Genomic DNA, 25,281 nt, shown 5'->3' on the forward strand with positions numbered 1-25,281 from the left:
CCTATCTCCTGGCATAGTAAGCACTGAATCATCCAGACAACCAGCACGACAGGCTGATAAATGCTGTTGTTGCCCATTGTGGGCCTAATACGTTGCTGTCCCACACTAATGAGACCATTCAAACTCTGCTTCCACCTAGGATAAGTACAGTGCTCCTCCTTTTATTTCATCACAATCATGATTTTGAAAAAGCCACCTTGCTGCCCCTTCAGCTTACTCCTTCCTTAGCTGCCCACACACACTAAAACAAAGGCAGAAAAAACGCACTGATGCACTCTGGGTGCGGTGTCAAATTAACTGGAATTATAAGCCGCACCACAAAACCCATTTGCAGACCAATTGCCCTAAACCCCTCTAAAATCAATGCCTGCTCAAATACCCCCTTGATTGTAATCACAGTCCAGGCAGGGCACTGTTGGTGCCTTAAAAGACCATGAAATACAAAAAAAAGTCAAATAAAGTATTAAGTACTATCATGGATTAAAACAACTGTTGGAAGGATAGCAACCCATGCTATGGGATGCATTCCAAGTGGTAATTCAAGAACATTTTACTGCTGATGCAGTTAGCCTCAAAGCAATGTGGAATCATTTTCCGAGAAGACAGGCACAAGGAGGAGGTGGCAGACACTCAGGGCCAGCATAAACTCACACAATTTTAAAAAAGGTATGGTGGAAAGTGATTATATTCAGAGAACCTGGGGGGTAATATAAACCTTGGAAGTAGGAAGAGTGTTGGAAAATGGGTTATTGGTAAGGGCAGGTAAGTACCTACACTTAGCAATAGGCCACTAACCTCCACTTTGGTCCAGTTAGACCTCAGTAGATCAAACCTAGCTCAACCCTTGGTAGCTTGGCAACGAGCAACAAAGCTTAACTTAGGAGACATATGTGTAAAGCATTTAAAAATCACAAAACAGTAAATAAGTAAAACACAAAACACAATAAAAATATTTTTTTCTTTAAAATGACACCAAAACGAATAAAATCGGATAAGGGGAACCGGAGACATGAATTTTTAAATAATTAAGGCTTTCTAGCGCATAGAAACAAAAAGTGCCAATCTGGTCATCTGGTCGCACCTCAACCGGGGCAAAGTCAAAGTTTAAGTCCGACCACGATGGAGCCCAGCTCCGCTACAGCCCGCGGGAGGCCTCGGTCAAAAGTTTACCTTAGGACTTAGTTGGTTTTTTGGAGATTTTCTTCAGCGGGACCAAGTCGCCAGTCCAATACACCCTCCTGGAACTCTTCCTCAGATACGCGTCACGGGAACCCTAGGTGGAGATTTTTACCTTCTGACTTAGTCGTTTTTTCGAGGTGAAAACCCTTCGACCAGGGCAACCCTGAATCTTGATTCGACGTCCTTGTAGCCCTCTTCGGATACACTGCCTGGGAGGTTTCTGTCAACTACCTACGTTCAGACTTAGTCACTTTTTCATAGATTTTCTTCACTGGGACAAACTTGCAAGTCAGGCTGGGTCACGGTTGAGGCAAGCCAGCTAGAGTTGCCGCGGCAGGCCAGTCCCTTTAAGGAGCTTTTTTCCAAACCTTCTCCAAACTTCTGGATCTTCTTCCAGATGTTCCTTTAAGGGTCTTTTGAGATCCACAGCTCACCCTAAGGTTCCAGAAGCTCTGAGATGCACCTTGAGGGTGTGGATTACAACTCCCAGAATGCACCTGGCGCAAACTCCTTTTTGGCCACTGGGCAGTGGTCAGCTGGTTGGTTTCTTCAGAAGGTGGTGCAGGGGACTCTGGTTAGCAAGTTTTCAGCTGTAACAAACAGGGAGTCCCTCCTTGAACCAGTTGAAGCCAGGCAAAGTCCTTCTTGTAGTAAAGCCCAAGTGTGCAGCTGGTGCAGTCCTCCAGAGTGCAGTGTCCAGGTGCAGGGCAGGGGACCAGCAGGGCAGTTCTTCTTCTTCTGTAGTTCTTCCTTGTTGGAATCGGATAGGGATCTGAGGTGTGGGTGCAGGTCTGCCAGTTTTATCCTTGCTCCTGGGTGAAAAACAGGGAGGGTCCTGGTTCTCCAATCAGAGCAAAGCAGCAAAAACATTGCTGGGCTGAAGTTGGCAACTTTTCAGGTAAAGTTTAAAACTCCTTACCTGAACAAGTTATATTAAATCCAACAACTGGAAGTTGTGGGATGTATTATAACAATTAATTTGATACCAAACTTGTTGTATCTGTTCCTTAAGGGGACTTTTAAAATTAAAATAAACGCCATTCACTACAATGAGGGAAAAACAAATTTGGCTGTTTTACCTCACCAGGACCTATACAACTATTTTTATAAGGTCCCTGCTTATAGTTACATGGCACCCAGCCCCAGGGGCACATAGGGCACACCTTAGGGGTGACATATGTAAAAATAAGGTAGTTAAAGACTTTGGAACTACTTTTAATTCCAAAGTCGAATTTGCAATTAACTTTAATTTAAAAGCAGCCAGCAAGGCAGAACTGCCTTTAAAATGACACTGGGCACCTCAGCAGTGCACCTATGGGGGCACTACCTATGCTGAGGTCCCTAAACCTACATGCCCTACAATATACTAGGAACTTATAGGTAGGTTGACATAGCCAATTATAATTACCCTAATTTGCATACTGATTTTACAGTACCCAGAGTACCATTAGAGTCAGGAAAACACCAGCAAAAAGTGAAAAATGGGGGCAAAAAGCCTCTGCAATCAGCCCTGTTTTCTCAAACTGAGCAAACTATCCTGAAAGATGGTAGGGCGAACACAGGCAAGGTTTGGTGCATCATGGCCCATATCTTCTCAAACTGCCCAGAAAGATGTGATAACAGCAACTTTTACTTTGGTTTGAACCATGTTCCAGATATGGGATTATTTTTGTGTTCAAGAGGAAATACTTCCACTATCTCCAGAACAGTCACTAGATCAAATACCTTCAAGTGGCAGTGGAGGCCATTATAAAACTACTACTCTGAAAAGTTGCTCTTGGAGCAGGGACATTTTTGAAATCTGTAAAATTTCATTGATGTCTCAAAGCCCTTTTAAATTGAGTTTTCAGGAGGCTTGGGAAAAGGAACCGGGGGTTCAGCTGTATTAAGTGTACCGGAGAAAGGGAGAAGGTTTTTCTCACTGTCAACAATGCATAGTAGAGCACAGAGTGAGGGTGAAGATATCATTCCTTTAAAGTTTTATTACATATTCATTCCCAATGAAATTCACAATACATTAAAATGAAAATAACAAAAAAGACATATGCAGTCATCTTATCATTACCTTGAGTCTGTGTCGCCTTCATGAGACCTTCTTGGGCCACCTTTGGTTTTGCATTTTTAGTTTTACATTTTATATGTTTCTAGACTGACATTGTTTTAACAAAGCTACTTTATATGTTTATGCTTGCATGATATTATTCTGAGAATATGTTGTACATATTTTTTTTTCAGCAGGAATTTCTCGCCATGTAGTCTGTACACTATGTTCAAGGCTAGAAACACAGAACAAGAAATCCCAGTGCTTGCATTGACCGTTTGGAGACAGCTCTCGAATCTATGCGTATCATCACATTAGAGCTGTGCCTCTAACACAGTGTGCTTTTAATTATATAAACGGTGCACTGTCTATGGGGACAGAGAAGCACTCCAGTTGTGATTGTGCTGGAACAGATCCTGTGGTCGATATGCAGCTCTGCTGATGCTGACTTGCCACATTGCAGAGAAGGTCAGCCAACTTCACCTTGGACTGAATCCCTGGCTCAACTATCCAGGTATTGGGGGGGAGGGGGGGGGGGGGGGGGGAGTCAGGCTATCTGTCGAGATCTGGCAAAGGATACACCCACTATGCTCTCAAAGTGTAGGTAGTAACGGGTAGGAAGATACAAATATAAGATTACAGTGCTTGGACTGATTATTCTTTTTACCATGTTAGTAATGCTGGTTACAATGCTTTGTTTCATCTGCCGAATAATTGCAGCTCATTCTCTTTATGCAAAAATACGACTGTTCCAATTTATATTTGAAAACTTTATTTGCATCCTTCTTGCGTTTATCCTGGGCATGGATAAGTAAACAACGAAAGAGTAAGATCTGTTTCCACTACTTCCTTGGGAGTCAGAGTTTCATGTTTGAGGTTGCCAAAATAAACTGTTACCCTGGGAAGGTTAGGGGTCAGGTGAGGCGCTGTGAGCTAGCTAGGAATTGGGCCAACATCTCCTGGTAGTTTAGATGGACACAGTCCCTACATTCTGAAGTTCTGTTGTCCTAATAAGCAGTCATACCTTTTTAGTGGAAACCATATAACATCACAATTCTTATGTTTTTATCACCATACTATAGGAATATGAGCTCTATTTAATATAACATTGTCCTTCAAAGCTCCCAAAAAGTCTTTAAGTACAATCTTTAATAGTTTTAAGATAAACATATACAAAAATAAAAGATTCAAAATAACCTGAACTTTCACATTTAACATTTTATTATAGCCACCTAACGGGCAGCCTTTTAGGGAGGCCTCAGCTTTTGAATGACATTTCTGAATACCATTAAAACTAGCAGTTCAATAAGTCAAGTTGCAAGCATCAGAAGCGCTCTTGATGCTTACAGCAGAGGAGTTCTCACTCGCCTCAAAGCAGAGTGCAAAGCCAAAAATGCTACCTTAAGACACTATGGCCCCATCAACTCCACAGTTTATTGGAGGACTATGTTAAGTGGTTAATGCTAACCTGTACTGATGCCTGAAGAGTGTTAACTCTTATTTCAACATAGTAGTCTGCATAAGGTTTCAACTTTCTGTCTAGCAGTAAGGGAATGGGGCTGGAGATTCTGCTTACTGCTTTGACTGTCACATGTAAGTGCAGGTGGTACTCTAAATCCACTCTGGCTCGGTGCCTTTCAGAGAGGTAAAGACTGGCAGTCATCATGGGGTACAGGCGTTGTTTGGACCAAAGCTGCACAAACGTGTACTGCCAATGAAGTATGATTCTCAGCAGGTCAAACTTTTAAATCTCAGAAAGGTTGTGGACACCTTGGATGCAAAAAGTATAACTTTCTTCAGGGTTCACCACATCCTTAACTAAACGATCATGCTACCAAGTGGCTGTAGCCAGACGTTGCTACATGGATTCTGTTTTTTATCACATGGACTTGTTGCTATTAAAAGGACCGTTTTAAATGGGCAACTACAGTACATAAAAATATCCTAAAATTGTGTCCTTAATGAAAAAGGAACTCTGAACTTGAATATTTCTTGAACTATTTAGACTGGAGTTGCTTACTAGAATACCCTGTTCTAGAGGCCATATGCAAATCCTAAAGCAATACATAAGATCACGAAAGGAAATCTAACAGCTTTGATTGTAAGGGGTCAGAATTGCAAATTGTGCAAAAGGCCATCATTTGTCCCCCCCACACACAAATGGTTACTTGGAAGGCAATAAGGTGGCAAGGATGACATCCACCACTTCAAGCATCAAATTAAACACAGGCAGTGGCCTCTGCTCAATTCCCATGCAAATAGGTGTTGATTGGATAGCTTTGGGTGGAGGACCCTGCCCTGTTGCCGAGATAGGTTATTGCACTGTGATAGGCTGACTGTGAGACAAATGCTCATGCCCAGAAGGTCCAGTGTAGGACAGTACTCTCTTTTTGGCATGGTTACCCCCACATTTTACCTGCTGTCAGTGTGTTTTGACTGTGGTCAATGGGATCCTGCTAACCAGGACCCCAGTGACTGTGTTCTCTTTCCCCTAAATTTGGTTGTTCCTGACATAGTACACCCTACAAATGGCATACTGGTGCCCCCATGTAAGTCCCCAGGATATTGTACCTAGGTACCCAGGGCATTGGGGCACCAGGGGTTCCCCATGGGCTGCAGCATGTATTATGCCACCCATGGGAGCCCATGCAAAATGTTTCTGCAGGCTTGCCATTGAAGCCTGCGTGAAAAGGTACATGCACCCTTCCACTACAGGTCACTGCACAAGATCACTGTAAGTCACCCATATAGCAGGCCTTCCTAGCCCAGAGGGCATGGTACAAGTACCTGTGTGTGAGGGCACCCCTGGATGAGCAGAGGTGCCCCCACAAACTCCAGCTCCATTTTCATGGACTTCATGAGAGCAGGAACGCCATTTTACGTGTGTACTGGACATAGGTTACTAACTATGTCCAGCTAAATAATGGTAACTCCGAACTTAGGCATGTTTGGTATCAAACATGTCGGAATCATACCCCAATACTGTTGCCTGTATTGGAAGTATGATTCTAAGCATTCTGGGGGGTCCTTAGAGGACCCCCATCATTGCTTCTATCAGTCTTCTGGGGTTTTCCGGCCAGGCCCTGGTGCTGCCACCCCACAGACAGGTTTCTGCCCTCCTGCTGCTTGACCAGGTCAAGCCCAGGAAGGCAGAACAAAGGATTTCCTTTGGGAGTGGGAGGCAACACACTCTCCCTTTGGAAATAGGTGTTACATGGCTTGAGAGGGGTGGCCTCCCCAAGCCATTTGGTGTCTTTCTTGCAGTTTGCACCAGTCCAGGGATGCTTGGTCCCCGCTCTGGCACAAAACTGGACAATGGAAAGGGGCGTGACCAGTCCCCTGTCCATCACCACCCCAGGGTGGTGACCAGACCTCCTCCAGGTGGCCCATTGATTCTGCCATCTTGAAACCAAGGTGGGCAGAGGCCCCTGGGAGCATCTGAGTGGCTAGGTCAGGCAGGTGACGTCTCAGCTGCCTCCTGATTGGTGGTCACCCTGCTAGGAAATCAATCCCCCTTCCTGGGCTATTTAGGGTCTCCCTCACGGGTAGGTCCCCAGATTCGACGTGCAAGATTCCAACAGGATTCCTCTGAATCGTTTACTTCATCTTCTGGCCATTGGGGCTGCAACTGGACCCTCCTGGAACTGAATCTGCTACTCCAGCGACAACTCTGTTTTGCAACATTGTTTCTCCAGCTCTTTCCTGCAACTACAACATTTCCCTGGCTGTGCATCCTCTGAGGGTGACGAGTCTTCAGTCTGCACAACAGCCAAGAAGGAATCTCCCTTGGAGTAAAGGAGTTACTCCCCTGCATCCGTAGGCACAAACTGCAATGGCTACCGGCTGCGTGGATCCGCTCTCCTGCAAAACTGCGTGGATTCTTGCAACACAGGTGATAGTCTGGAGTGGTCCAGCTGTCTAACTTGAGAGACGGTAAGCCCTTGCCTCTTCTTGCAAGACAGTACCCCTTTGCACCATGACTCATGCAGCTACCAAGCCTTGTTGGCTCTTCTTCCAAGGAATCTTCAGGCTACGTGTAGCCCCAGCCTCCAGCACTCTTCCCTGCAAAGCATAATCTCGTGCCTGCTGCTCCAGCGACGTGGGACTCCTCTTCAGGTGTGCTGAGTGGGCTCCTCTGCGACTCCTGTGCCTGCTACCTGTGAGTTGCCTGTGGGTGCTGCATCCTCGACTTCTGACTCTCCTCACTGCTAAGGGTCACCTGGGACTCCCCTCCTTGGGCTGAGACCCCCTGGACCTTCCTGGTCTCCGGGACCTCTGATAATCTTCATCTGCGACTCTTGCCTTTGCCAAAGCTTGTTTGTGGTTTTTCCACACCACTGACGGACTGCAACTCTTCTTCTGAAGTGGGACATCGACTATATCACTCCTGGAACTCTTCTTCTGCTCCTGTGCTGCGTAGTCGACTCCTGGTCTTCACCGTCGAACTGGTCCTGCATCTCCAGAAAGGTGGGCAGTGGCTCCTGCCCCAACCGGACACTCCAGTTCGAACTGGACTTGGTCCCCTTCTTTTGCACATCCTCTTCTGTCTGGATCTACATTCTTCCAGTCTTGCTTGTTTCTTCCACAGTGTAGGAAGCTGGCTCTGTAGATACTATATCAAAGTGAGATGTGGGGGTCATTACGACCTAGGCGGGCGACATCAGCCGCCTGCCAAGATCTGACCGCCATGCGGCCGCCAATGCAGCCGCACCCCGCCGCGGCCATTTGGAGATCCCCGCTGGGCCGGCGGACGGAAACCTGGTTTCCACCCGCCGGCCCGGCGGGGATCACAGCCGCAACATAGGAGCCGGCTCCAAATGGAGCCTGCGGTGTTGCGGCCGTGCGACGGGTGCAGTTGCACCCGAGGGCCCCACGACTCCCCGTTCCTCCAGCCTTTTCCTGGCGGTGCAAACCTCCAGAAAAAGGCTGGCGGTCGGGGACTCGTAATCCCCTGGGCAGCGCTGCCCAGGCAGATTAACACCGCCGGGGCAAATGTGGCGGAATAATGCGCGGTCGTAATACGCCTGGAAGCACCGCCAGCCTGTTGGCGATGCTTCTGTGGTTTTAGCCCTGGCGGCCCCGTACCGCCAGGGTCAAAATGACCCCCATAGTGTGCACAGAGTCCAGGGGTTCCCCAGAGGCTTAACAGAGGCTAAAGTAGATAATACTAATGCTCTCTTTTGTGGTAGTGTGGTCGAGCAGTTAGGTGTATCAGAGAGTAGTGCAAAGCATTTGTTGTACACACACAGACAATAGAAGAAGCACACACTCAATGAATTAACTCCAGACCAATGGTTTTTATATAGCAAAAATATATTTTTCTAATTTATTTTTAGAACCACAAGATTCAACTTGCAGGTAAGTACCTTAAAGGTTTCGTATTTCACACAGGTATCAACAGTACTTTGTTTGAAATAGGTAAGTAATACAGTTTTTGAATTATTGGCAATAATCTGTTTTAAAAATGGACACAGTACAATTTTCAGTAAAAGGTTCCTGGGGGGAAGAAATATTAGAAGGTTTTACAGGTAAGTACAACACTTACAGTTTCAGTCTTCGGGTTTTAGGAAGTCCACCGATTGGGGTTCAAGTTAACCCCAAACACCCACCACCAGCAACACAATGCCAGCCGGGTGCAGAGGTCAAAGTTGAGCAATTTTAACGTGGGCTCCTATGGAGACAGGGGGTACTAGGAATCAGGCCTGCCTGCAGGTAAATACCTGCGGCTCGGAGGGCAGACCAGGGGGGATTAGAAGAGCACTGAAGGGGCCACAAGTAGGCACCAAACACACCCCTCTGCGGCATAGGGGTGGCCGGGTGCAAACAGGAAGTTGGGTTTTCAATGCTGGTCTTTGAGGAGACCCCGGAGGTCACTCAGAGGCTGCAGGCATGGTCGGGGTGTCTCGGGCACACCAATGGCCGTACAGGGAGGAGGGCCGCCTGCTGAATATAGATGCACCGGGTGTCCGTTTCAAGGCCTTGGGGCTGTGGGTGCAGTGTGCCTTTAGGCATTGGATATCTTCGTCTGGAGCTGTGCGGTCGGGGGGTCCTCGGGATTCCCTCTGCAGGCGTCGTCGTGGAGGGGTGGAGTGGTCAACTCAGGTGGGCACTTGCTTGCAGTCACTTGGGGACCCTCTCTTGCTGGGTGGACCACCTGGACACGGGCGGTGGGTGCACAGGGGTCAAGACTCACACATCCAGAGTGAGGTGTGAGTCCTTGGTTGTAGGTTTTCTTAGACAGAGCAGCTGTCCTCTGGGTTTCTTGGTCCTTTTGGTTGCAGGGCAGTCCTCTAGAGTTGGGCAGAGGTCGCTGATGTCTCTGGTCATACTGGACGTGTCTCTTTTCTTTGGCAGGTTTTTTGAAGCAGGAGACAGGCCGGTGGGGCTGAGACCAAAGCAGTTGTCATCATCCCTCTTCTCTGCTGGGGGTTCCGCTTAGCAGTTCTTCTTCTTCTTGTTAGGTCACCAGGAATCTGGTGAGCTGGTTTCAGGGAGGCCCTTAAATCCTAGATTTGGGGGCATTTTAGGGGTCAGAGGACAGTAGCCAATAGCTTCTGTCCCTGAAGGTGGCTGCACCCTCCTTGTGCCCACTCCTTTTGGTGAGGGGGCACAACCCTAATCCTATTGGTCCCTGTCCTCCAAACCAAGATGGAGGAATCTGCAGGCAGGGGTTACCTCATCTCTGGACACATTAGGCATGGCCCTGGCTGGGGTGATCACTCCTGGGGCCTTGTCAAAGGGGTGGGCATCTCCAGTAGCTGGAGTGCCCTGGGGCAATGTAATCCGAGGCTTGAGCCTTTGAGCATTCCTGTAGGGGGTGGTGTGAAGCACCTCCAACCAGGACAGGCTTTGTTTCTGACCACAGAGTGCACAAAGGCACTCACCCCATGTGGTCAAACACTTGTCTGAAAGTGGCAGGCTGGCACAGACCGGTCTGTTCAACACTAGTAGTTTGGCTAACATACAGGGGGCATCTCTAAGATGACCTCTGTGTGCATTTTTCAAAAAAAAATCCACACTGGCATCAGTGTGGGTTTATTTTGCTGGGACGTTTGATACCAAACTTCCCAGTATACAGTGAAGCCATTATGGAGCTGCGGAGACCATATACTCAATATGGCTACACTGCACTTACAATGTGTAAGAATAGACGCAGACACTGTAGGGGATATTGCACATGCAGCTATGCCCTCACCTGTGGTATAGTGCACGCTGCCTTAGGGCTGTAAGGCCTGCTAGAGGGGTGACTTACCTATGCCACAGGCAGTGATTTGTGGGCATGGCACCCTCAGAAGGGTGCCATGTTGACTTTGTCTTTTTCTCTTCACCAGAATACACAAGCTGCCAGGCAGTGTGTATGTGCTTAGGGGTGGGGGTCCCCTAGGGTGGCATAATACATGCTACAGCCCTTAGAGACCTTCCCTGGCCACCGGGCCCTTGGTACCATATGTACCTTTTACAAGGGACTTAACTGTGTGCCAGGGTTGTGCCAATTGTGGAAACAAAGGAACAGGTTTTAGGGAAAGAACACTAGGGCTTGGGCATGGTTAGCAGGGTCCCAGCCCACTTTGAATCAAAGTTGGCATCAACACTAGTCAAAAAGTGTGTGGGGGGGGCCAACCATGCCAACAGTGGCACTTTTGTACACAGTCCTTTTCCAAAGCTTACCTGTGGGTTTGGGGATAAACCAGGTACTTACCTCTTCTCCCCTGGTTGGGGGCACCCTGGTACTTACCTTTTGGGGTTCCTAGCTCCTCCAGGTTCCCTCTACAGATTCCATTTCCTTGGGTGGGGCACTGCCTTTCACATTCTATTTACTTAGTATATGGTTCGGTCTTCCCCTAGGGTCTCCATTATTCTCTGTTATTTCACTGTTTGTTTTTTGCTTTCTATTCCAATTCCTGACTTCTACGGTGTATATGACAGTGTGTTTACTCACCTGCTAGTAGAGTATCACCTATACAGTATTTTAGTATTTGTGTTACCATAATAAAGTACCTTTATTCTTGTAACACTGTGTGGTTCTTTCATGTGTATAAGTGCTGTATGACTATAGTGGTATTGCATAAGCTTTGCATGTCTCTTAGATAAGTCTTGGCTGCTCATCCACAGCTACCTCTAGAGAGCCCTGGCTTCATAGACACTGTCTACACTAATAGGGGATAACTGGACCTGGTATAAGGTGATAACACCAAAGGTGCTCACCACATACCAGGCCAGCGTCCTACATCCAGTACCACTCTCTTCTGGCCCTATCTAGAGCCTTTAGAATAACTTGGACCCAGGTAGTTCCTGATCTTTTCCAGAACTTGTGGTAGGAGAAACGGAGGAGAGAGGCATACAGGAGTTCTGTATTCCATTCCATCCGGAGTGCATCTCCTAACAAGTGTTTGTGGAAACTCCAACACTCAAATCTCTTAACACTGCTCATTTGATGGTGGCAAAAAGATCTAGCCAGGATTCCCTGCACTGTTGGAAGATGCCCTATGTCACCTGAGGACATAAACACCACTTGTGATCTGCCAGATGCTGCCTTCTCAGTTTTAGTCTGCTCTGGCAATTAGGGACAATGCTAGGGTTTGGCGATCAGGAAAATGTCCTGTGGCTCCAGCCACCTGCAGAGGAGTGGAGAATCCTGACACAAGGCACTACTTCACCCTACTTGTTGCAATGCCACATGGCAGTGGGTTGGTCTGTGAAAGCCTGCACCAGACTCACTTGATGAGCGTCAGGAAAGAAGTCAGAGCCAGACAAATGGCGCTAATACCAGCAGACTGATGTGGAATTGACCTCTCACCAAAGACCAGAGGCCACTCATCACTACCTCACCTAGATGACCTCCACAGCCCAGCAGGGATGTGTGTCTCACAACTGCAAGCTCTGAGTGGGGAAAGGAAAGAGGTGTGCTGCTGGACTAAACTCAAGTACACCTGTCCTACAGCCATAACTTTCAAACCTTTTCCTGTCATCAGACCATAAAACAATGTTTGATGTTCGTGAGCACCTGCGCCAGCCAAGTGAATCACCACCAACTCCAAAACATTTATGTACAGTCGAGTTGCAGCCAGAGACCAGAGGCCTCTGATCTCCAACTCTCCCAGATGGCCTCCCCAATCCAAAAGTGATGCATCTTTCGCCACTTTCAATTCTGGGTTTGGTACAAAGAGGAGTCCACCACTGACCCAACTGAGGTCCCGTAGCCACCACTGCATACCTTTTACAGTAGCCTCTGAAATTTGGATACAATCCAACAAAGTCCCCTGATGCTGTGCCCACTTGGGCTTGCAGTCCCACAACAGAGCCCCCATATACCATCTGGCATGTTTCAGCAGCAGGGTGCAATAGGCGAACAATCCCAACAACTTTAGAATCATCTGTACTAAGATTCAAGGCAGAGGTTAATGAGGTTAAAACATCTGGATCATGACATGAATGTCCTGGACACTCTGCTCTGGGGGAAGAGCATGGAACCAAATGTTTATCAAGAATAGCTCCAATGAACAGAAGTGTTGAGATAGTGTCAGGTGTGATTTCAGTATGTTGACACTGAACTCCAATGATGTTTGGAAGCTGGCTGTTGCCTACAGGTGGTTGACGACTGCCTAGGGTTGACCCCACCTTTGAACCGCCAGTTGTCAAGAGAGGGGAAGAGCTTTGAAGGTATGCTGCTACCACCGCAATTACTTTCGTGAACACCCAATTGCCATTGTTGAGGCAAAAAGGGAGTAACGCTTGTGGGCATGCAGGACGGTGATGTGGAAAAAGATGTCCTGCAGGCCCAAAGCCACCATTCAGTCTCCGAGTTCTAAATCAGGCAGGGCTGAACTAGCCCGAACATTTTGGATTTATCCTCCTGCAGGAAGGTGTTGAAAGACCAAAGATCTGAAATAGGACAAAGGCCTCCACCCTCCTTTGGGACAAGGAAGTAGTAAGAGTAACACCCAGTTCTACTTCCACGTTGGAACACTCTATGGTACCTTTGCCTGCACTTTCTGCTGTGGGGTGGACAGGTAGTCCTCTGTCAGCGGCCTTGATGGTGTTGGAAGGTGCATTGGTGTTGAGAAAAGGTATAGCCCCAATGTACAATTTGGAGGACCCACTTGTCTGAAATACAGTCTACAAACTTTGAAGGAAATACCTGATCCTCCCTTTAATAGGATGACTGTGTGTCGGCAAGGACACACTAAAGCAGTTTAGTGCTGGAAGATGCTGTCTCTGTGAGACGCAATTCTGGCTAAGAAAAGTATGGAAGGCCAGCTGGGTTAACAGAAGGGTCTGGCAATGGAAAAACTGAAAACCCTTTCCATAGCCGTGGCTCTGCTCTCTTTAAAATGTTCTAGGACTGAATTCACCTTTTTCCCAAAAAGGTGTGAGCTGTCAAATGACATGACCATTAGGAATGTTTGAGTATGCCTGAAGAAGCCTATAGACAACATCAAGTTGTGATGCTGAAGCACTACACTGGTAGTCACTGAGTGACCTGTGCAGTAAGTCGTGTTCAGGCCGGGAACGGATCACGAATATTGCTGCATCACAGCCATCCTGGATAGCTTGAGTAAAGGACGTCTAAGGGAGGTCCAGAACTACTGTTAAAATGTATACCAGTGTCCTTAAAGGAAAACGAGATGCATTACAAAAACGAAAAATGAAACGTTTTGGTCCTGTGCTAATTTTTTCAGAGCACAGGACCACTGCCTGCTCTGAAAAAATGTTTGCAGTGCCATTCTCAACGGGAAGGGGTACCTTTTACCACCCATTTCAAAAAGGTGCAAAATGCGATTGGTATGCGACCGCGTTCGCGGTCACAAACCAATCCTGCATTGCACTTCGACTCGCAATTAGGAAGGGAACACCCCTTCCTAATTGCGACTCGCAAACACGTTTTGCGATTCGGTAACCAGGTTACCGAATTGCAAAATGAGGTTTGTGCATTGCAAAGTGCTTTTTGCATGTCGCAAACAGCGAATTTCGCTGTTTGCGACTGCAAAAAGCTTTGTACATCTGGCCCCTGATGTCCGAGCGCTTGGGTGGCGCCTCTATTGGTGACCGCAACAAAACTTCTGTCACCAACTACGACGCGTGAAATCGAACGAAGCCACCTGATGGGGCAGCAGGGTACTGCTCACGCAAAAATTTCCGGATCCAGTCTGATGCCTGGAAAATTCAAAGGTAAGGAATCTGCAGCTGGAAGTCTCTTTCAGATAAATAAAACATCTGAAACATGATAAACATTAAAATATGTAACTTAAATGTATATACACTTTGAACATCAAATGTCAAATATTTGTTGTTAAGTCTCTGTCACACCTTTTTAATATAGTGATTGATTACATTCTTTAGGTTTTGTAGCAAATATCCTGAAGAACCAAATTGTGACAAACTGAAACTGTGGGTAATTACATCATGCTTTATGGTGACAGAAAAAATTACCTAATAATTAACATAACTCTTTCATTAAAAAACTAAAACATTAAATATCAGAAAAGAATAATAGTGCAGCTAGACCAAACATAATACATGGATTTCAATTTGTGATTGTTCCTGCACGCTTGAACTTTTTTTCTAACAGTTGGGAAATGAACAAGTAAATAGAAGTGTATTGGAAAAAGTCCTTCATACTCTTGCTGAATGCCACTGTTTTGTCAGAATCGTGCCATGTTCAGCCCCTAGAATGATTTTCTAGTAATGCAAGATAATGTAATGTCTTATTTACGTATGCAGACAGCCTGTGCAAGCTGTTAACATCTTGTATACCATCCTCTAATGACCAATACAAATGCTGACAGCCAAGGGCCATAATTATATCTTGGAGGGGGGGGGGGAACTCCATTGCAATGGTGACGGAGTTCCTTGCCTGCCAAGACTTTGGTCCGCTGGCCAGATTTAAATGCGGGCGGACCATAGTTTGACAACAGGGGAGACTACTTCACCTATGCGATGTCAAATTTGTCCAGTGGCCCAAAGGAGTAAGCGTCATTAAAGGTTTGGCTATGTGTCCGCCTGCCTAATTAAGATGGACTGACAAAGCCATTTTTCAATGTCTGTAACCGCCAGCAAACACTGATGGTACAGGGCATTAAGAAGTGTTCAATCCTCCCGTCGTCAGCGGAGGAAACTCTGACAGCGAAGGGGCATTCTTTTTTAAAATAGAAAAAAAAATGTACGTTTGTGTATGGTTCCATCAAGTTTGATAGAGCTGCTCAGCAATTTTACAATGCACTGGCAAGAACTGCCTTAATGGCAGTTCCTGTCAATGGTTGAAATGTCTGCCCGGTCAGCAGACATTTCAAAATTCGGCGGGTGGCACCTACATCAGGGCAAAAGAGTAATTTACACCATTGCCCTGGTGGAGGACGGGCCATACGCTAAAAACATACATTAGGCCTCAAGTCTCAACCGCAAATGTGCAAGGCGTACCACGCTTGTTTGTTGAACGATAATTATGCTGGAGAAAAATCAAGACTCTATCACATTTGTTAGAACTGTAATAGTAAAACAAACCTGTATACAAGTTGCGTATTCGGGAGTATCTGTTCTAGCTTGTTTGTACTTTTCAACTTAAAGCACAGGACAGCTGGTGAAGGATTATTGGTAAATATTTTAATGATACCACTGGGAAAGGACACAGTCATGTCACCAGTAATCTTCACAATACATCTAAAAAAAGCATGAGAAAAAAATTAAACACATTTTTACATAGCAGAAATCAAACAAATTAAGCCTCAATCGTTAGATATCTCCCCATCACCTTACTTGAACATCTATCAGCAAACTTAAACGCCTCAAATAACCCAATGGGTATACAGAGAACAAAAAATGCAGGCTATATTAAAATAAAAGACTATTCACCACTGTACTGAAAGTTACAATTTAAAAAGCCAGTAAGAAGAATTAATGGGCTATGAAGCTAATTAACAGATCTTTATATAACATCTTAAAATCAGCGCAGCATTATTCAGCCAATTGCTAAATATAAAACAGTAAGTTAAGTGAAGTTACAAGTTGTTGCGTGTTGCTGTGGAGCCACATTAGCATGGAAGTAAGAGCCATTTAAAACATATAAGCTTATAACTGTAGCTATTACTCCATTATTAACCCTAATTTATGATCTGAGCCATTCACTCTGGGCATGTTATGTGCATTTATAAAGCATATTATAACCCGCGAGGGTATCCTGGGACTGAACAGGAGTATGTGCCTAGTCTTGCCTATGGCAGGTTGGTTCATTTAATAACAGGTCTTCCGCTTCTTGCGTTATTTAAGAAGAAAGGAGGAGGGTCTGATGTGGGCTGGGAGGTAATTCCACATGTTAGGAGTAATGTAAGAGAAATGCCTTTCCTGCTAATCTGATTCTGTGTATGCGTGGGATGTGCGCGAGTAGGAGTACTGCGGAGCGGAGTTGTCTGGGTGGTTGGTGGAAAGAAATGGGTGTGTTCAGGTAAGTGGGGCCTGAGTTGCGTGGTGCATAGTTTTGTATGAAATCTTAGGATGAAGCTTCTGACGTACTTGCAGTTAGATCTGAAGTATTTTGTCAGTGAAGCATCAAGAAGACCCACATACCTACATCAATGAGTCACTGAAAAACAGTAATTGACTCCAGTGCACCAGTTGACATCTTACAAACTTCTTGGTCATCGCGTCCCTCGTGGGCACAGCCAAGGCCACAGGCCAACTGTTGTTGGAAGTTGAGAGCTATGGCTGCAGAAACATTTTCCAGAGCCAATCATGCACATAAAAAATATTCATAAGGTGAGAAATCTGGGAAGAAGTATCAGTCAGAAAGCACTGCAGTAGAGGAACTGCCGTTACATTTGCAAGGGCTTCAGGGCTGTTGGGTGGAATCGTCACACACTTCTGTTGTTCAGACATCCAGGCTTCAGAAGGCAAACAGAGCCAGGAGGGGACCCACTGTATACTAAGCGAGCCAGCATTTTCTTGGTAAATGCATGGTCCTTGTGAAATCACAAGATCAAATGTATTAATCTAACTAAGATCAAGTAGTTCTTACCATTCACCTAAGACAAATTAATCAAAGACTACCAATTTGATGTGCTGTGCCACAGCAGATACACAAGTCGTATCCTGTCACACAATCATCTCAAATGAGCTAACATGTAAAAGGAATTGATGCCATAGGGCCTCTGTGAGGTGAGATTTTGCTGTCTGAGCCTTACTGCCCATCATGGAACAGTCAGCTTTGGTTCAAGCAGCAGTGTGATACCGCCTGCTGTTGCACTCTAAGCTGACACCTCCTCTTGCCTTGTCCTAAATCCATAGCCCCTAGAAACAGTGACATTTTATGTAGGTCTTTCTACAAGTAATAAAGATGTGTGTTTGTGGTAAGGCTTGGTTGAAATTGTATATTTAAAACCAAAGTCGAAAAATCAGCATTGCTTTGAATATTGGTGAAGCATAGAAACAAAAATGATGCCCTACTTATTATAGACCACATACTTTGCCTAATCTGTTATCTCTTTCAATAATACTTAGCTGGCAGAGTTACTATGACGTTCTCCTACATCAGGGATAGAGGGGATCCTTTTAGCAAATCAGTCACTTGTAGCATTCTCCCAAATGGATGTGTCCAAATGCCACATAGTTCACTTTGTCTACTGAAGACATATCAGATAAAGGCCCTCAGCCATCTCTGAAATAAAGGTTATGGATGGTTATGGAACTCTTTCAGCAGGTAAAGGAAGCCATTTCATCTGCCAGTAAGGCTATTCTTAAAAGACAGAATCCAGTCTGAATTAATTTCCAGGACTCAGTTCCATGAATTCATAGAGGGCAATTAAGTCAACCCAGTTCGTGTGGGGACTTCCATGGGAAAATACTAATTTTTCCATCCTGGTATGGTGTTCCATCACTTAGTGCACACACTTATCAATGGAAAAAGCAATATGATAGATTAATTTGAAAAATTATGCAAGGTCTTTCTCGCACTGGCAGATGCTGACCTCCACAGGAGGACAGTTTCCTCTGTTCACTGGAACAGTAAGCAACGTAATGAATTTAAATGTTGTCAGAATGTTTCTACCTGAGGATTCAGAAGGTTCCAATAATGCGGGTGAAGATTTGACTAAGAACCCATAGAGCTCATCCATTATAAATCAGACTTATGTGGAGGAGACCACAAGAGGCCAAAAATGTCAATGACCACAATGGTTAGGAAAATGGCTGGATTATCTTTGGCCTGGATTAGCTCATACCCCTGTTCCAGTCCTAATGGATTCCAATTCCCAGAGGAACCAAGTACATCCAGTAAAGGCTGTAATGACAGAAAGGTATGAAATAGACTTCAGGGAGAAGTGTCCCAGACCAGTGAAAGCAAAGAAACAGTGACTTCAAAACACAGAGCCTAAAGATTGGCCCCTTTAAAAGCCAAAATATGGAACATATGCCACGGAGAACCTGCACAAACAGAAGCTGGTTCATCAGTCCATGGCTAGCTTTTCAAGGCTACCCTTATGAGGGGAAAAAGTTGTTAACACTTTATATCCCCTAACAAAGATCAAACCTCCATTAAGATATACCAGGACACGATTTTCGTAAAGAGCTCATTTCCTGTTCCAGGGCCCACAAAAGTCTAGGCAGAGCAGAAATGACAACAGTCAGTGGGAAAATAGCTGAAAATAGTTGGAGGGTGAATTCCTTCTCCACAGCAAGCGATCAAGTGGGAACTGGACCAGACTCGGACACAGCTACCTCAACCAGATATATACCATAGTACGTAAGCAATTTGTCTTCACACCATGGGAGTGATGAACAGCAGGTATCATGTACAACAGACAGGACAGCCATGAACCAATTAAATTTTCAGTGACAGTAAAGCAGTGTTACAGAAGATAGTAGACCTGTGGTAAATGTGCCACATTACCACCCAATAACTTATATAAACAAAACTGTTGTGGTCCAAAAGAAAGGCAAAGTGCTTCAGACTGTCATTCTGGAGACGCCTTGATTCTTCTCTAAGTTTTTAAGGCTGGTAGCACAGACTCTACATTCTCAGAGTGATCTTACCTTGATAATATGATCTAAGTGTCAGTGACATGGACCTGTTAAAGGATCATGCCCTTTTAGCATTGAACATCCATGAGAATCTAGATTTCATGATAAATGTAGAGAAGAAAGTCTATGGTTTTCAGTAAGAAAATGGATTTACTTCTCAAGACTCCACAACTGTCCATCATGGCCACCAAAATCTGAGATACTGGTCACAGAACTCTCTTACCATGACAAAGGGATGGACCCATGGAGTTTGCAATGGTGGAGGGAGTGTTGGTCACTACCATCAAGACCATCATTTGAGGCCTCTGTACCAGATCACTGACACAGGAAGATATTGCATCTTAGCATGTTTGAGGTACTCATATATTGTTCACATTCCAGTGCAGAGCTCAGAGATGGCTGGACTTCATGGAGCCTATAATTGTACAACAATGTCTTGGGAAAGCTTTGAATTCCATTATCAATTCAGAAGTCTACAGGTCAGAACGAGGAGCAAGCTACGTGATTTCTCCAGAGGCAGCAAATGATCTCAGAAGGAATAGGGTTGTTTATCATTCGTCTGAGTTTTGAGCGGGGTGATAAAGTGCATGCTAAAGCCAAGGCCTAATGCGGTTTCCTGCTCAACATGAAAATTATTTCTGTTGTGCAATACTTTCATAATCTCAGCAGCGTGTGATTGGAGGCCCCGGCTGAGGAAGACAGTGAGATATTAAACCAAAGCCTGGATCTGTGGATTTCTGTCCACAGAGTATATTCTAGTGTTTGCAATGTTATGGTTGACTAGAACTCCAGGGATATTCATGACATGAGTGAATGGAAGTTGGGCAAACAGGTTTTCCTGAATCTTATAATCAGGTTCTCACTGTGCCTCTTTGCTTCTCAATTGAATCAACAGCCGCCACAACCCAGAAAAAGTCAGTAGGAGAATGGACCCTGTGGCCGAAGCCACAAACATGTTCATTCAGAAGTGGAAATCGTGGAATTAGCTATGCATTCCTCCATTCATGGTGATATTTGGGAACATCGCAGAGGTCAGATGAAAAAGGTCACTCTGGACCAGTCTCTGTCATCATTCTGATGAAGGAATCTCAAATGTTTGCAGCATTTTATTTCTGGGTCCTACTTACCCACATTTCGTGTTTTCTTTCAAACCTGGCTGGGGATCCCCACCACTACTTGTAAAAAGTGGCCTTGAAATCTATACCAAGAAAGATTTCTAGACAATATGGGATTTTCAGGTTCTTTTAGAAGAGGATGCAGTCTTCCTCCCCAAGCATCTACAGGATGGCAAGGAGACCAATTATAAGCAGAGGTATGATACAACAAGGGGTACTTGGACACAGAGGTGTCTGAATAAGGTTCACAATTCTAATTCATCTGGAGTGGTACTGGCCCTAAATATACTATTACAATGTTTAGGAGCTAGGCAGAGAGTAGAGATCGGTGAACGCTTTAGACTGCCAAAATGTAGGAGTCTAAAAGGAATATCCCCTGTTCTAATCCCATTCTCACAGCCTCTGTGGGGGCAGAGCTCCAGGAGGAGTAGTGGGTGCCTATGATATTCAAAACAACTAGGAAGCATTTTAGAAGAAGTAGAATCACCTTCAGCCCCAACACGTATGCTCATGGAAAAATCTGTCTTGGCCCTACGTCAAAACTAAGGCCCTGAAAGGGGAATCCCTGTCCCTAGAAATCAGTTTGCAGAGCGGGGAGGATGGGTGGGTCAGTAACGAACCTGAAAGTCGATATTGTCTCTACAAGATAATGGATTACCAAAGGTAAGTAACTTGTCCATCTGATAGACACATCTAAGTTGCAGATTCCTTACCGTCTTCCGATCCTAGGTTGGTGTCATTAATGAAAGGGTAGTCTCGAAGGGAGGGATCAGCCCCTTCGGACTATTTGACCTGTCTGATAAGATGGACTGCCAGCAGAGCAGGTGATGGCGAATCGTGCCTCCGACTGGTTCCTGATGGGGAAGAGTCAGATTAGGAAGGTTTGGAGGCAGCTACAGATGAGGAGCGGTGGACAGGCCAGACTGCTGGCTTCCTGATCCAAGAGGATGGTGGATCTCACATCCCCAGCCACTCAGAGGCTGGGCAGCATGTGTGGCAGGAGGGGAAACGAGGTGGCAGGGCACCCCTTTTGCAGCCCCAAAAGAGGTGAAAAGCAGACTGAGGGGGACGAGGGGGTGCTGCAAAGCCCAAGGACCTGACCGTAGCACAAGAATCCTTACAGTGCTTGATCGCGAGTCTGCTTTCTTGCCGAAGAGACGGGGACCATTAAAAGGGCATGTCCATAAGATGAGCTTGGGCATCACCAGAAAAGCCAGATGTCCTCAACCAGGCGCAGCACCTCAAGGCAACTGTTGAAGCAACTGCTCTGCCCAGTGAATAGGTTGTGTCCAGTTCATATCGGACCGTGAACTTTGCTGCGTCCCTCCTGTAGGAAGCTGGATCTGTATTTACTATACCAAAAGAAGGTATAGAGTACACAGAGACCAGGGGTTCCCCAGAGGCTTAACAGTGGCTAAAGTAGATAATACTAATGCTCTCTTTTGTGGTAGTGTGGTAAAGCTGTCAGGCTTATCAGAGGGTATTGCAGAGCATTTGATGTATAAACACATACACACACACACAGTTCAAGACATGAGGCACACACTCAATGACTAACTACGGGCTAATGGTGTTTATATAGCAAAAAATATACATTTTGTTACTTCATTACTAGAACTAAAATAACTTTTTTGCAGGTAAGTACAGCTGTTATTAGGTATCAAGCATATGTATCAAATGTACCTTGTTTGTTTTTTGTAAATAAAGCAGTTTACAAGTAAGTAGCAATTTTCTATTTCAAAAGTTGACAGTGCAATTTTCAAGGAGTCCATAGAGTGCTGAGTGGGGGGAGGAAGTGTTAGCACAGGAAACAGGTAAGTGCACGACTTACGATTCTAGTCTTCAGGATTTAGGATGTCCAAAGGTCAAAGTTTAGGCTGACCCCAAAAGTGCACCACCAGCAACACGGGCCGGCTGGGTGCAGAGGTCAAAGTTGGCATCGGGTTTACAATGGAATCCTATGAGGACTGGGGATGCTCGGTAGAAAGCAGATTGCAGGTAAGTACCTGTGGTTCCACAACACAGGCCTGGGGAGTTTAGGTCAGCACCAGGAGGGGCCACAGGACCACACCAAACACACACCTTCAGCGGCACAGGGGCACAGGGTGCAGGGTGGCGACACAGAGCTGAACACCCAATGCTTTTCAATGGGAGGACCCAGAAAGGGGGGGGGTGCGGGGGTGGGGAAGGGAGGAAGGGGAAATCGGCGGGGTCACAAAGGATGCTGCAGGATGGATCCAAAATCTTGGTTCTGGGAAACCAACAGCTGGACAGGCAGGGGAGGCACAAGCTTGACATCGCTGGACCGATGGTCGAATTCCCACTGCGGGTGCAGGAGTCTCCTTGGGCATCGAGTATCTTCGTCAAATCCGGTTATGGTCAGGGAGAGGGGGGTCCTCTGGATTCAGGCTGCAGGAATCGTTGCATTGGCCAGGAGGAGTCAACCCAGGATAGACTGTAGGTCGAAATCACCTGGGGACCTTCTTTGGACTGGTGGGCCACATGGATTCGGGCCATGGGCCCATGGGCGTCGGATGAAGAGTGAGTAGGACTCGTGGATCTAGAGAAGTTATAGAGTCCTTTATGTGATTTCTTCCGGACAGGGCTGCTGTCCTCGGGAGTTCTTGGTCCTCTGCTGGGCAGGCAGTCCTCTGAGAGTTTGTAGAGGTTGCTGGTCCTGCAGGATGCATCGGTTTCTTGAAGCAGGGTTCTTTCAACCTGCAGACAGGCCAGTACGACTGGGGCCATGTCAGGTGTCATCTGGTGTCTTCACTGCTGGAGTCGGCTAAGCAGTCCTTCTTTCTTCTTCCTTCTTCTTGATGTTGCCAGAAATCTAGAAAGTAAGGTTCAGAGGTGCCCCTAAATATTAGATTTATGGGTGTTACATGTGTCAAAGAGTTGTAGCCAATGGCTACTGTCCCTGAGAGTGGCTACACCCTTCCTGTGCCCACTCCCTTTGGGGAGGGAGGCACAGTCCTAGCCCTGTTGGTCTCTGTCTTCCAAAATAAGATGGGGGCACTTCAGGCTGGACACCTTAGGGGTGGTCCCAGTTGAAGTGGACACTCCTCATTGTTTTTACTAATTTTCCCGCCAGACTTACTGCCAAAAGTGGGGCTTGGTGCGGGGGGAGGACATCTCCATTAGCTGGAGTGCCCTGGGGCACTGTAACAGAAGGCCTGCGCCTTTGTAGCTTACCACCAAGTGTTACAGAATCTGCAGGGGGAGCTGTGCAGCACCTCAACCCAGAGCAGGCTTTGTTTCGGACTCTAGAGAGCACAAAGGCTCTCACCCCATGAGGGCAGAAACTTGTCTGTTAGTGGTAGGCTGGCACAGACTGGTCAGTCCTGCACTAAAGGGTTGGGTAAAATATAGGGGCATCTCTAATATGCCCTATGTGTGCATTTTAAAATAAATCCAACCCTAGCATCAGTGTGGGTTTATTTTGCTGAGAAGTTTGATACCAAACTTCCCAGTCTTCAGTGAAGCCATCATGGAGCTGTGGCGTTCATAATGACAAACTCCCAGCCCATGGCCTCACTGCACTTACATTGTCTAAGAATAGACTTGGGCATTGCAGGGGCATATTGTTAATACAGCTATGCCCTCACCTGTGGTATAGTGCAACTTGCCATATAGCTGTAAGGCCTGCAACAGAGGTGACGTACTTATGCCACAGGCAGTGGTTTGTGAGCACGGCACCCTGAGAGGGGTGCCATGTCGACTTTACCTTTCCCCCCCCACCAGCACACACAATCTGCAAAGGCAGGGTGCATGTGTTTTCTTGAGGGGTCTATTAGGGTGGCACAATACATGCTGCAGACATTAGGGGCCCTGCCTGATCACAGAGCCCTTGGTACCACCTGTACCTTTTACAAGGGACCTAGCATAGTGCCAGGGATGTGCCAATTGTGGAAACAATGGTAGAGTTTAGGGAAAGAACACTGGTGCTGGGGCCTGGTTAGCAGTATCCCAGCACACACTCAGTCAAGTAGGCATCAATACCAGGCAAAAAGTGTGTGGGGGGGTGGTAACCATGCCAAAAGGGGCACTTTCCTACATCTTCCATCAGCAACTGCTTGGGAAGGCACAGCCCAGGCCTACTCTGGGACCTGTAGCAGCCCTTGAGCAACCGTATCCTACAACGTATGGGAATAATGGCACAAAAGGCATGCAGGTGTCCAAGGACCACAAAGCTAGCCTGGTGGAAGAATACATCTTCTTCCCAAGTGTTTCCAGCCTTTTGTATTCTCTATCCAGGGGTGCCGAAGAGAACGAGAGTTCTAACCTTGGATGACCAAACTCTCAGGGGTGGGGTGTTGCCTCAGGAAACCTGAGCAACCCGTGTAGGGTGATGGTAGCGGACAACTGTCCTAATCACAGGAGCCCTGTGCTGGGTTTGAACCATGTACCCAGTAGGACATCCATAAGGGTTTTACAAAAGGATAGCAAGGCTTCTGTGGAGGAAGCCCCAGGCTGAAGCACCTTTGTAAGGGAGGTTAGTCCTGACTGCCACCAGAGGCAGCTAGAGGTCCATGACCTTGGACGCTCTCCGCCCCACCTCTGAATTTGAAGCTCCCTTCTCCATAGCCACGGTAGGCAGAGAGAGATGTCAATATCTGTGGAGGTATCCAGTCCACTGGCTTCACCCAGGTCCGTACGCCAATCCATGGTATCTTGGAGCTGGTATTCTAAAGCGTCCAGCAACCCCTCCCAATCCTCACCGTAACTTTGCCCATAAGAATAAGGCTCTGGATCCGTCACAGAGGGAAAGGCCCCTGTTGGCCTCGGTGTCATACAACATCTATCCTGCTCTGTGTCGGAGTCGGCAATGAGGATGAGGCTGCGCAACAGGAGTCACAAGAGGCGCCAGGAGTGTTGACGTCAGAACCAGCACCTGGAAGGTTGAATAGGTACGACTGATGCCGGTCTAGATCCAGT

At 46.4% G+C, this 25,281-nt stretch overlaps 1 protein-coding gene across 1 annotated transcript in view; it reads right to left on the bottom strand.

Annotated features, from left to right (window-relative positions):
* The window catches only part of FCHO2 (FCH and mu domain containing endocytic adaptor 2), a 724,395-nt gene that overhangs the window by 127,320 nt on the left and 571,794 nt on the right, over positions 1-25,281 (bottom strand). The window contains exon 21 of the mRNA XM_069224082.1: positions 15,722-15,877. Coding sequence (XP_069080183.1) covers positions 15,722-15,877 — 156 coding nt within the window. The remainder of the gene's footprint in view (positions 1-15,721; positions 15,878-25,281) is intronic.

The sequence above is a fragment of the Pleurodeles waltl genome, chromosome 1_1 (genome assembly GCF_031143425.1).
Source record: "Pleurodeles waltl isolate 20211129_DDA chromosome 1_1, aPleWal1.hap1.20221129, whole genome shotgun sequence".
NCBI lineage: Eukaryota > Metazoa > Chordata > Amphibia > Caudata > Salamandridae > Pleurodeles > Pleurodeles waltl.